Source organism: Erigeron canadensis, chromosome 7 (assembly GCF_010389155.1).
Source record: "Erigeron canadensis isolate Cc75 chromosome 7, C_canadensis_v1, whole genome shotgun sequence".
In the NCBI taxonomy this organism is placed as follows: Eukaryota; Viridiplantae; Streptophyta; class Magnoliopsida; order Asterales; family Asteraceae; genus Erigeron; species Erigeron canadensis.
Genome location: NC_057767.1, coordinates 2,214,768 through 2,227,990, shown reverse-complemented (window position 1 = coordinate 2,227,990; position 13,223 = coordinate 2,214,768). Strand labels below are relative to the sequence as shown.

The 13,223-nt window shown below is 32.1% G+C and overlaps 1 protein-coding gene across 2 annotated transcripts; it reads left to right on the top strand.

The window, feature by feature from the left end:
* The first annotated feature begins 4,737 nt into the window (after positions 1–4,737).
* Positions 4,738–12,775, top strand: LOC122606723 (phosphoinositide phosphatase SAC2-like). 2 transcript variants are annotated; one of them, XM_043779583.1, is made up of 17 exons: positions 4,738–4,889; positions 5,055–5,238; positions 5,375–5,579; positions 5,670–5,835; positions 6,501–6,723; positions 7,740–7,816; positions 8,514–8,701; positions 8,774–8,871; positions 9,872–10,005; positions 10,094–10,213; positions 10,367–10,727; positions 10,913–11,034; positions 11,243–11,356; positions 11,480–11,647; positions 11,765–11,941; positions 12,024–12,126; positions 12,249–12,775. In XM_043779583.1, exons 2-17 carry the CDS (start codon positions 5,119–5,121, stop codon positions 12,339–12,341), a joined length of 2,469 nt encoding a protein of 822 aa, XP_043635518.1. In that variant the 5' UTR covers positions 4,738–4,889; positions 5,055–5,118; the 3' UTR covers positions 12,342–12,775. The 2 variants fall into 2 exon arrangements, with proteins under 2 accessions (XP_043635518.1, XP_043635517.1); XM_043779582.1 differs by having other exon boundaries at positions 11,465–11,647.
* Positions 12,776–13,223: the final 448 nt, after the last annotated feature.

Below are 13,223 nucleotides of genomic sequence, written 5' to 3'. Positions count from 1 at the left end.
TTTAAAAGATAAAGGATTAATGATGTAAATTAATTTATAAATGGTAAAATAGTCATTTTCCATCTAACACTTTTATAAGAGAAAATGTGATAATTATTATAAGATAGTATAGATAGTATAAAGTTTGTTTCAAGATAATGATTTATTTATCGATCTGAATTGTTTATGTTGTGTTAGTTATTTATGTGATTTTGATTTAACATTTTCCTTTAGCCTACAAGTTCAAAATATGCTTTGTACTTGATAGTTTTAAATACACATATATTATTTGATCAAATGTAAATTTTACATACGTATAATAATTTATATATATATATATTCTTTTACTAGAGTTTTTCTTTATATTATTTATTAAAGTTTTTCTTTATATTACTCATTGATTTTTTCTAATGTGTTTAATAACAAGTAATATTTTATTTCATCGGTATACGATAATATTGAATATTTTTAAATATGTTATTATATAATTGTTTATATGTTATATATTTATTTAATTACGCAAAATTCTATAATTTATCACAAAATCCCATAATATATTGAAACGAAATATACAAAATATATGTTTTGAGTTTATCCGTCCATTGGATGAGACTGAAAACTAGTACAGTATATTGCATATTCTGCATACTTTTTTTCCATGATTTTAAATAAAAACACTTATTAACTTTTCTGACTATGTGTCTTTTTGTATCTACAAAGTATTATCGTTATCAGTATCAGGAAAATGATTAACCCTTTTAAAAATTCTTTTAATGATGTAATTATGACATTCGGTGGAATCAAAAGATAAGAATATATAATCTATCTATCTATATATATCTATATATATATATATATATATATATATTAAAACAGTAGGATCCTAGCATTTTAAAACATTCTTCCCAACTTAAAGCTAGCCTTAAACATTGCCACATAGGATTTTGACATACGTGGCATCTTCATATTTTTTTATTAAAAAATAAGTTATAATCTCACAATTTAAACTTATGTTCAGCAATAATATATATCAAAGAACCAAAATTAATAAAATCTATACCTTACCTAAAAGGCTCAAACTAATAAAATATATTGGCAACCTTTATATTTGGAATTCTAAATATCTATTAGTTCATAAAATATTTATTTTTGTTCATTCACAAATATCCATCTATATTTATACTTTTTATAGTTGTAAATTTTAAAAAAACAATATCAAGCTCCCTACTATTCCAAGTTCATCACCTTTTATTCTACGAGTATATTTTACATGGTTCTTTCTTTTGTTTTAAAGTAGTACTCATATGGGAATACCATTAATATAAATTTTAATTATATATTTTATTACATTTAATTTACTTTGTTTTTAATTTATGTAGGTTTTTATAGAAAAAGTTTATTTATTTTCAATGAATTGATCCAATTCACATCGATAATTACTTGTTTGAGGATTGTAAGGATTTAGATAACTCAATTGTTTTAAATTTATTTTAGAAAAAAAAAGACTTTTATAATGATTTGTTTCGTGTTGGAAAAATGAATCGAACTGCCAAAGATGATAGTTTCAAGAATAATTGCACAAAATTATCATACCTCAAAATTTAACCCAACACAAAAAATAAGTCAAAAAGGTCCGATACCTAACATGGGTTGGATATATATATATACAAACAGTTTAAAACCACCGCACGTCGTGCGGGTAAAAAAATATAGTATATATATATCTATATAATTATTAAAACAGTAGGAATCCTAAGGATTCTAAAGGGTCTAAAAAATAAAACCTATTTTATAAAAATGCCACCTAGGATTAAAACTTATGTGTCATTCTCATACATTTTCCTCATTATTTCATGGTAAAAAAGTGATAAATTTGATTATATATTAAAAAAAGGTTAAAAAAACAAAAAACAAAAGACAAACAAACCGTCCAAATAGAAAACGGCGAAAAAGTAGTATACCATAGGCGACAAAGTAGTTCAGCATTTTTATACATTGTATCATATTCTTTGGTAATTATTTTCTTTTTCAATATACCAATAATAATAATCATAAATTAAATTAAATTAAAATAAAAAAAATAGATATAATTCTAATTGCATAGATACATATTCATAGATCTATATCCCGTATATATTCATCACATATATATCCTCTTTTCTCATAAGATCTAATCTTTCAAATTATATAAACCCTTATATTATAGGAATTCAAATCTTCATAATTAGGAATATGATATCATTTACGCAAAAAATACATCAATGTTCATCTTATATATATATCGATCAAAAGTTTTTGAAATTATCTTCTCCTTCTGTATCTCTTTTTTGCTCGAAATCTGTAAGTTTTTAATTCATTTATTTATTTATTTTTTAAACTGTTTTTTACAAGTATATCATGGTTGAATTAGCTGCTGTGTAAGTTCTCATATTGATTTAACAAAAACATGTAGTTTTAAGATTAATTGACTTATTAATTATTATCTGTTATCATGGTTGAATTAACTGTTGTGTAAGTTCTCAAATTGATTTAACAAAAACATATAATTTTAAGATTAATTGAGTTATTAATCAGAAAAAATAAAAGGCAATCAGAATGTTCCAGAAATTAACCATGAAGGCATGAACTATAACATAATTGATTTCCACAAGATAAACATGTAGATTAACCATTTACTAATGCATAAAATAACTTTTTTAATTAGCCGCGCATCGCGCGGGGTAAAATAGCTAGTATCTATAATAAAAGAGTAGGTTGAAGTACATTTGACACCTCATTCTCCCTTGTTATGCTTAATACTCCATCCTAATCCGCCTCATATATTGAGGCACGCTCTCTTAATTTCTTGATTAACTTCTCTAATCTAAAATCCTAAATATAGGTTTGTTTTGATTTAAGATTTTTTTTTAATGATTATTAGGTTATTTATCAAGAGGATTTATCATTTCTCATAAATATTAACTAGATTAATACCCGATCGGTGACCGGGTAAAAAGACAAATTGATATATGAAACGATCGGGTAAAAAGATAAATTGATATATGCATCATACATTGCAAAAAATATACGTCAAATTATTAGAAAATGTATTATGAAAGAGAGAAAAAAAAAACATATACTTTAATTGTAAAGATTGTTCTATTGATATTTTTATAAGTCTTATGATATTAGTATTTTTTTTTTTGGCATGTTTATTGATATATGAAGTTTAATATGATAGATTCAATATAAAGTTCAGATAAACTTTTACACACGTGTAATTTTGGGTATATCATGTTAAAGTTGTCAATAGTCAATCTAACCCGATACTCAATTTGAAGAAAAACAGTTTTAGGTCAAGTATCTCAACCTGCCAACCCAACAACTTGATTTTTTTCATGTTAATTCGGGTTGGCTCCTTTGGTTGTCAGGTCCACCTAGTGGTGTACAAAAACGGTTTTTTACTCAATTCGACCCGGTTTTTTGGTCAATGAGGCCAAAACCGGATTTGACCCAACCTAACCCGGTTTGATACCGGTTTTTGGTCAAACTTTGACTGGGTATTGACCAGGTTTTACCATTTTTTTTTACCAAAACTCGTGCCAGACTCAATCTCAACCCGATATACGAACGAAAAGCCAAACCGGTTAGTAACCACCGGGTTGGGTCAGACCCGATTGTTGACCAGTTTTGTGTTCAGGTTCGGGTTTCAACCCGGTTTTTTGTACACCTCTAGGTCACCTCCCAACCTGAAATATTTTTATATTAATTTGTTTATAATTAATACTGATCCGTTTGACAAAAAACCACATATTTAACAATTCAACCCGTCAACCAATTTGTCTAGAAAACAACTAGTTTGACTAAATTGATCCAATAACAACCCATTTAACCTAATAACCCACAAACCTACAGGTTGACGCAAGTTGGGTCTTGGTTGTAATTTATGATATGAAATTTTAGTGAGTCTGATTAAGGTTAAAGATTTATAACCTGTCATCCCAATTGAGGTGGTTCTAACTGACAAACGTATGTCATATATTATATATAAAACTATCTATGAATCTTTATGTAGGCTAAAAAAAACTCTTATTGTTAAAAAAATGTAATTATAAATTTGAGAAAAATTATACACTATAAATAGTTATAATTCTTGCATGAACAATAATAGTGGATTACATAATCCCACTTCTTTTAAACGAACTTTAAAAAATCACATGTTTAAAAATATATAGTAATAATGTTGATAAGCTACTATTTCTCATTATGTTTCACAATTGTGTTCTAGTTATATAGACTGCAGTCAATTTACCAACCCATATATTAATTTGGTTTTTATTATGTTCAAATTAAATTAAAAATAAATAAAAACTATTATACTCCATATTTTTTTTAAATAATTTGTTTGTATCTAGCATTAAACATCTTCTTTAAATTCCAAATATAATTACTAATATATTTGTTTTATATTCAACTTCACTAGTGAAAAGATTCTTCTTAAATAAATTTTAAATCATTTCTAAAAATAGACTCAACCAATCAAAACACAAGAAAATAAAACCATCAACCAATAAGAAGTTAGAGAATTTAATCTTTTTTTCTGTCAGTTCTACCGGCAATATATATATATATATAATATATTATTTTCTCTCACTAGATATTAAAAACACAAAAATTATATAAGTAAACAAAAATTAATCATCTTGAATTAGTTATTGTGTGGATACAGATAGATACAGATACACACATACATACACACACACAGAGAGAATTAATCAATCAATCAATCGCCGGACACCTCTCTCTCTCTTTCTCTCTGTCTGATATTCATTTATTTAATTTTTGTGTGTGTTGAAATCAATCTATCATCACCGGATTGTTGTGATCTGCTACTACTTATATAATCTCAATTCTTACTTGTTTTCATTCAGGTTTCAAATCTGACCTTTATATTTCTGCTCCATTATTATTATTATTTTGTTCTCTCTTTTTAATTACTCATATCTTCGTCTTCTTCTACGCAATATATAATATATATATATCATGTATAAGAAGGAATATGAATAAAAATACAAGCTGGCTGGCGTGAATGACAGGTTTCCGAGTTGACCATCTGTTTTGATAAGTAGCCCGAGCTGCTTCCGGGCTCGGGCTCTAATTATGGATTCAGATTCTTCTTCTTCTTGTTCTCATTCCGTCACCACAACCTCAACAACAACAAAAACATATGATACGCCGCCTTATCATCTTCACAAATCTCGCCTTTACGAGACTCCTTCGGTATGTATCTGCTTAATTTGCTTTCCCAAGTTTTAATTACTACTTTACTAATAATAGTAAGATTCACCAGCCACTTTCCCTGCTGTGAATCTCTAGAGATATATGTAATGCCTGATTTACCCTTTTGTTCTCTTAGAACTATTATATCATTGGAAGCAGTAAAAACAAATCCGTTTGGAGGGTCTTAAAGATCGACAGGTCTGAAGCTTCCGAGCTCAACATTGTTCAAGATTCTACCGTCTACACTGAACCTCAATGCGCCGAATTGATACATAGGATCAACGTTGGGAATAAGTCTACTGGCGGGATCAAACTTGTTACCTTGTGTTATGGCATTGTTGGTATACTTTCTTTCTTTCTTTCTTTCTGGTTGGCGGTTTTTACATCACTCCAAAGGATCTTACCTCTTGTGTTTGTATCTTTTTCATCAGGATTCATAAACTTCTTGGGACCTTATTACATGCTGCTCATTACTAAAAGAAGGAAAATTGGTGCAATTTGTGGTCATGTTGTATATGCCATCGCCGAGAGCAAGATCTTCCCGATTCCCAATTCTACTATTGCTCCCAATGTGGATCATTCTAAGAATGAGAACAGGTCTTTCGTCAATTCTGCGTGTAAATGTAAAATGTACTTGGTAGGAGATGTCACGAATTACTTGTTGTATCATCGTCACAAACATTCACTTGGTTTTTTACAATATTATCTTTCTTCTTTCTACTCATAACTTGATATATTGCGTTTTGGACTGTTAGTCTTTCCCTCTGAGCTTCTTCCTCTGATAATTAACGAGCTTACCATGGTTGAGTGTTATATACCCTTGATGTTATCTCCAGATATTCCAACTTTAGATGACCCTGTCCTATTTTGATAGTCTTACCTATATAGCTTGCCCACCTTCTGTCTGTTACATATAATTACCTTGCCATATATTCAATGCCAAATTTTTGGTGACATGTAGTAGTGCTTTTTTCTTTTTTGTATGCGACTGTAGTCATTATCATTTCATAGGAGGCATTTTTGCAAGTTTATTTTCTCCACATTACAGGGGTGAAGTCCATTGCTGTTGTGATGTTAGTTTAAACTGTTGAATGAGACAAGGTATCATAAGGGTTTTACAGGAATAGCAGTGTTTATAGTGACTGTATAATTATTGTCTGTTTTTTAAGTCAATAGCTTTTGTATTTTATATTATATACCTCTAAGCGATCAATTGAAGTTGTTGACATTTACTTTGCTTTCAATGTTTTTTCTTTGAATAGATACATGAAGCTCCTTAGCTCAGTGAATCTTACAAAAGACTTCTTCTTCAGCTACTCCTATCATGTCATGCATAGTCTTCAAAAGAACTTGTCTGCTCAGGAAGCAGGTCAGGGTGCAAATGAAACAATGTTTGTCTGGAATGAGTTTTTGACATCTGCAATCCACAATCAGCTGAACAATAATATCTGGACTGTAGCGCTGGTTTATGGGTTTTTCAAGCAGGTATCTTTTTTCACTCGAACATTCTAGAACAGTTAATGAGAGACAAACAGAAGTGAGTCGATAAAATCAAAAAAGCACAGTCCCCATAACCCTACCCCCAACCCCTCCAAAAAAAAGAAAGAAGAACACTGTTGTTATATACTATTGTGTTAATCACATTTTCGGTGGAAGTATTGGCCTCAAAAATACTTACCTTCTCTGGTTCTTAGTGAACAAACTAGATTATGTTAGTCTTTTCTAAATGCTAACAAAAGCAAAAGCATGTGCTTATCATTGTTACATTCCAATAGGTTATTTTGGATTGGTGCAACTAATACCTATACTCCTTTATAAAAATTATCACACCCCCCATTTTTAGAAATAGTTACACAATAGTTACATACGGAATTACTAAATTACCATCAGTAAACACCCACTATGGAAGAGTTTTTATAAAACACCAAATTTGTCCTTAATGAATTTATATACACTCTAAACCTTTATTTAAATAATTAACACTTTAAGCCCTTAATATCTAAAAATTTTTCCCTATCACAATTACATCAACCTACACCACTTGACATCGCCACCATCACCAATAGTACCATCACCGACACCACTAGACCACCTTCCCCACCACCGCCGCCGCATTGCGCGGGTACCATGCCCGTCATCTGTTTACCACATAAGTAAACATTTGTCCAACTCCATTCTTTCTAATTATTATGGCAAACAACTTTCAAAATATCCACATCCATTTAATTTTCTTGCCATGTGGCTGCTTGTAGTGTATTATCAATTTAAAAGTTTGTCCAACTCCATTCTTTCTAATTATTATGGCAAACAACTTTCAAAATATTCACATCCATTTAATTTTCTTGCCATGTGGCTGCCTGTAGCGTATTATCAAATTAAAAGTATCGAAATAGAAAACGCTTTTGCACTTTATATACTTTTAACTTTATCTACTTCCTGGTGATCGGGAAGCATATCTTATTAACATATCATTTTTTTCACCTTTTTCCCCTTAAAATCAGGTCAAACTATTAATATCTGGAAAGGAATTCCACTTGACCCTCATTGCTAGACGATCTCGCCATTATGCTGGGACCAGGTTCTAACATTCTTAATTTCAGATCCATTTTTCTGGCTGCATATGGAATGAATGGCTGCTATGAATCTATTTTTTTTGATGACAATGCACATTTACCACTTGATTCATGGTTAATGTTTGGAACGTATCAAAGTATAGCTTGAAATCTATAGTTTGTGTCGAACTTTAAATAGGTCAATTGCGTGTATTCAACTTTCATATATTAATATTGTATGTATATGGATATACGTGACATCCATTTAAGCTGCCACATCTGGTGCCATGTCACCAGTTTACATATTTCTAATTTGTCAGATACATACAATATAAATGTTCAAAGTTGGATGCACACACTAGACCAATAAGTTGTCTACATACTATAGTTTTTGGACTATATTTGGTTACATTTCTGTCACTTAACCCTTTGATATGTAGCTGTATGCTCTTATAGTCTTATATGTATAAACCTGCATAGTAAGGGTTTCAGATATGTCATGCAGAAGTAGATTGCAGTCTCCTGGGCATTTCTTGGAGTTTATAACATTATTACTGTCTTTTAATCATTAATAGAGTGACCTTTGAATTTGCAAATTAGTTTCATTATTCTATTTCTTATCCTCTTTGCTATCTGGTTGAAAAAAGGGAAACTTGTGTTGATAGTTGTATAATTTCCATGAATTCTATGTACTTGTTACTTATTTTCCTACTTCTGATGTAGATACTTGAAAAGAGGGGTGAACGAGAATGGCTGTGTTGCCAATGATGTTGAAACGGAACAGATAGTGTTTGAAGATGTTCCAGAAGGATCTCCTGTTCAAGTTAGTTCCATTGTTCAAAATCGAGGTTCAATACCCCTGTTCTGGTCGCAGGAAACCTCAAGATTGAAAGTGAAGCCTGATATAATTTGTAAGAATAACAACACTCACACTGTCCAGTGTAAATGTTTTTCAGTTTATTAACAATTGCTTGTTCATTTAGTGTCAAAAAAAGATCAGAATTATGACGCCACCAGGCTCCACTTTCAGAATCTTTACAACAGATATGGGAATCCAGTTATTATATTGAATTTAGTTAAGGTAAGAAAAAACTTCTCTATAGTGTTCTATATAGGGGTGGCAATAGTGTTGTGTTTGGGTTGATGGGTTGCGTGTTAGCGGGTTCATATATCTCAACCTAGACACAATCCATTTAGTATTGAACCCAAACCCAAGTCAACCCATGTAACTCATATTAATCAAAACCTACACGGCTACACGATAAAAACTGTAAATTGAGGTGTTCTATATTTTAGATCCACACATAATGTAATATGTGTTGGATGTTTATTCATTAATCCATGTTTAGGGGTCGGTATATAATCAATTATTTGTCTACTTAGAGTCATATAGATAAAGTGTATAAGGTAAGGGGTCTAATGTGTTAATATAAAAGTTAATAAACGAATGGTAGTTTTCGGTTAGAGGAAGTTAAATGAAGGGTCGTGACTTTTATAGGAAAAATCACAATGGTAGGTAAATATGGAAAGTTGTGACTTTTCATGAAGAGTCACAATGGTTCGTATTTGTGTCTAAAAATACAAGTGTCTGTGTGTTGTAAAACTCAAAAGAATTCACTATATACATAGTGTGAGTTTGTGTGTCTTGAGTTTTGTTCATAGACATGTTTGATCTGAGCCCGAGATGATCTGCAGGGCCAACAATTTGGACCAATTATTTACATACACATACTTTTTATTGGGTAAACACAAATAATGATTTGGATATACATATTGGATATTAAGATAGAACTATAAGAAAACATAAAATAGTTAACTAAACATTTTCATATTGGTAGTTTTTAATGGGTTGGCGGCTTAAGAGGTTACGAAGGTCAGTCCAAACCCAACCCGTTTATTAAACGTGTTAGCTGTGTCGGCCCATTTATGACACAACCCATGCTTCATCCCGAACTTGCTTACTTTGTGTCGTGTCATGTCACGTGTTGTGAAGTTGCCACCCCTAGTTCTATTCAATTTAGGTCTGACATTTAGAGTCTATGAGTTCTTTCATACATTTGTGTCACCGTTTTTCTCAACAGACTAGGGAAAAAAAACCCAGGGAGTCCCTTCTTCGCGTGGAATTTGCTAACGCTATCGAGTCGATTAATAGAGATTTACCGCGGGAAAGTCGCTTGAAGTTTCTTCACTGGGATCTAAACAAATATTCCAGAAAGTAAGTATTTTTAGATTTTTTTTCCATTTGTGACCTCTTTTTGACATTATTCTCTAACACAACTCGATTGATCTTGGTTTCTTCATAGATCTACAAATGTGCTGGCACTTTTGGGTAAAGTGGCAACCTATGCATTGGACCTAACTGGCTTCTTTTATTGTCGAGTAACCCCAAGTAGAAAGTCACAAAAGTTATCAAATCAATCCGAGTAAGTTACTTTTGACATATTTTACTTGTAATAGACTTTTTTAGCTTTTCACGGTTTTTATCATATTGCTCGGAGTCGGATCATTGCAATCACTATCAATGCTTGTTTATGTGGATTTTGACCATTAGCTCTTCTTATTAATCATTGATACAGAAACGGAAGTGGTGGAGATCACTGTTTGCAGAACTGTGGTACTGAGAACAGTGATGGTGACATCTTGTATAATGTATTTAGTGTTGATAGCAACAATGAAAGTAGGAAACTCAGTTCCAAGCCTCCTAAGTATCAGACTGGGGTCCTGCGAACGAATTGTATCGATTGTCTGGATCGAACAAATGTTGCCCAATATGCCTATGGTTGGGCTGCACTTGGCCATCAACTGCATGCATTAGGATACCTAGATGTTCCAACTATTGGGTTGGATTCTCCTCTAGCCGATAATTTGATGGAAGTTTATGAGAAAATGGGCGACACACTTGCTCTACAGTATGGTGGATCTGCAGCTCACAATAAGGTATTAAACTAACTCAATCATTACCCAAGATCATTTTAAATGTCAATTCAGATTTGGGTGTTGTAGTATAACCTTGTTGACAGTTGATACAGGCTGTGGTCAGGTTTATGCTATAAGCTCATATATGGAAGAGCTTATAGCATGGTTCAGTTGGACTTTTCATGTTTAGTAATGTTGCTACGCAGATATTTAGTCAGAGAAGAGGTCAATGGAAAGCAGCTACCCAGTCCCAGGAGTTCTTCAGAACTATACAACGCTACTACAGTAATGCTTATATGGACGCTCAAAAACAGGACGCGATCAATGTGTAAGTTAAATCAATCTCACGTTGTAGTTCATTCCGTCAGTTACAGTGAAAAACGTTGCTAGTTTACCCCAAGTCATGTGTCCGGTATATTTTTCTAGACTACAAGACGAGATTTATATACGTATTGGTGTTGTAGGTGTTTTAGATTTTATTATCTCACAAATTTAAAAATGTTGGTGCTTGTTGGTTTGGGATTCTAATGGAGCAGGTTCCTGGGTCATTATCGCCCACAACATGGTAGACCCGCATTATGGGAATTGGACTCGGATCGCCATTACGTTGTTGGAAACGGTGGTTCTAGTTCATTTGAGGAAAATGCAAGGTGCATTGCTTTGTTTGATATTTTTTGTACTGTTGTTGGCATAAAGTATTCCTTAAACCGATATAGAATTGGTACTTTGAGATGAAATCTGATTTCCTGCATTTGCAGGGCACCATTTCAAAGGTCACTGTCAGATGGCAACATTATCAGCGATGCCACCTCACCCATGGATCGTGGACAGAGGAATGGAGAGTCTGAGCATTCATATCATGAAGGACAAGATAGTAGGAAGGGTTTATCAGAATCATCACCTGAAATCTCAACTTGTGAAAGTGATTCATCCTATCCAAGGTTTGCTCTTGTCATCTATTGAAATGTTTCCGTGATTAACATGTCAGCTTCTTTCGTTTGTATCGGAAATTGAAAAGCCATTGGTTAGTTCGGCTTTAAGGCTTAAAATCTATGCAGGTATATGCCTGCAATGTCTCGTCAGCAGCTTTTCCTAGATGCCCATGCTGAAGATTATCCCAACAGTGATCGCATATTCTACAACAAACGTTTGGATTCTTTTAACTGTTCAAATTTTCTGGATGTTGATATGATTTCTTCATCTGGAAATTCATGTGAAGAAGAACCATACGAAAGGTGGTAAATCGCCCACCTTATGCATTATTTAATTTTAGCCAACATTCCATTGCTACCCTTACCAACACTAGTAATGTTACAGGTCACTTCTCACAGGCTCCCCTTGTGGTGGTCAATCATCTGAAAATTTAGTCAATGGAACGGGCCCTCTACCATGTGGTTCTGAATCATGTCTGCATTTAAAAGTGAGTTCTCTTTTTTGTTTACCAAAGTTTATGTATTTTGAATTGTATAGCTCATAACTTATTCATTAGATTGTCTCATTTCTGTTTGTCACTTAAACTAATACTTGCTTGTATATTCTCAGGAAGAAAATCAAGGTGGTAGGAACCTTAGGGCAGGCGAATACCCTGATGAGTTTGTGAAATGGGTTATGGATGGAGGATTGCTTTTCCATTGATCAGTTTTGCCATAAATAAAAAATAAAAAATTCTTATCGATAAACCGATTGATTTTTCTCATCCAAAGGATGCAGATTGCCCTTCAGAAATAAATGGTTGGAGATATACCATAAAAGGAATTTTCATGAAAATGTAAAATCATCCCAAAAAAAAAAATTAAAAAGAAAAGATAAGGAAAAGAAGTATCCTGGTCGTGTCAAAACAACAAGGAAGTTGGGATTTCCAGAGTCCCACCACGGTAGAAGGAAAAAAAAAAAGATTGCTATAGTCAGCATTTAAAAATCTTAGGAGATGTGAATTCTTGTAAATATTTTGTGCATTATTATTGTATTATATATGGTCCTTGGTCGTGCTGTTGTCCACACTTACACAATCAGTTATTGAACAGTTTGATAGACATGTAATATGTTAATGCTCTAAAACGCTTTCAACATACTGATTTCGACGGTTAAAAGTGCACTTAAAGTTCCATTTCTTGGGACTTGTTTCTTTTGTTCCGATACTTGGTTTGCATTGCTCGGGTGTATTTGAACAATTGAACTTGGACTGTTCAAACTGCAAACCTGATCTTAAGATTTTACCCACTTAAAACATGATTTTAATCTCAAAAAGTTATTAAACAATGAGCTATTGGTTTAGTGGTTCAAGATGAGAGGTCGTCTCTTTGGGATTGAAATTCGGATATTGGTGGTTAATTACAAAGTTGAAAAAAAATGAATACCGACAACTAAAATTTGCGGCTTTGCAAAAAAAAGAAAAAATTAAAAAATAAATAATATATATATCATACAAGTTTTCATGATACTACATATGTTATGAAATATAATTATCTATATCTATATAGTAACTAGATGAAATTACTCACTTCTATACATGACTTC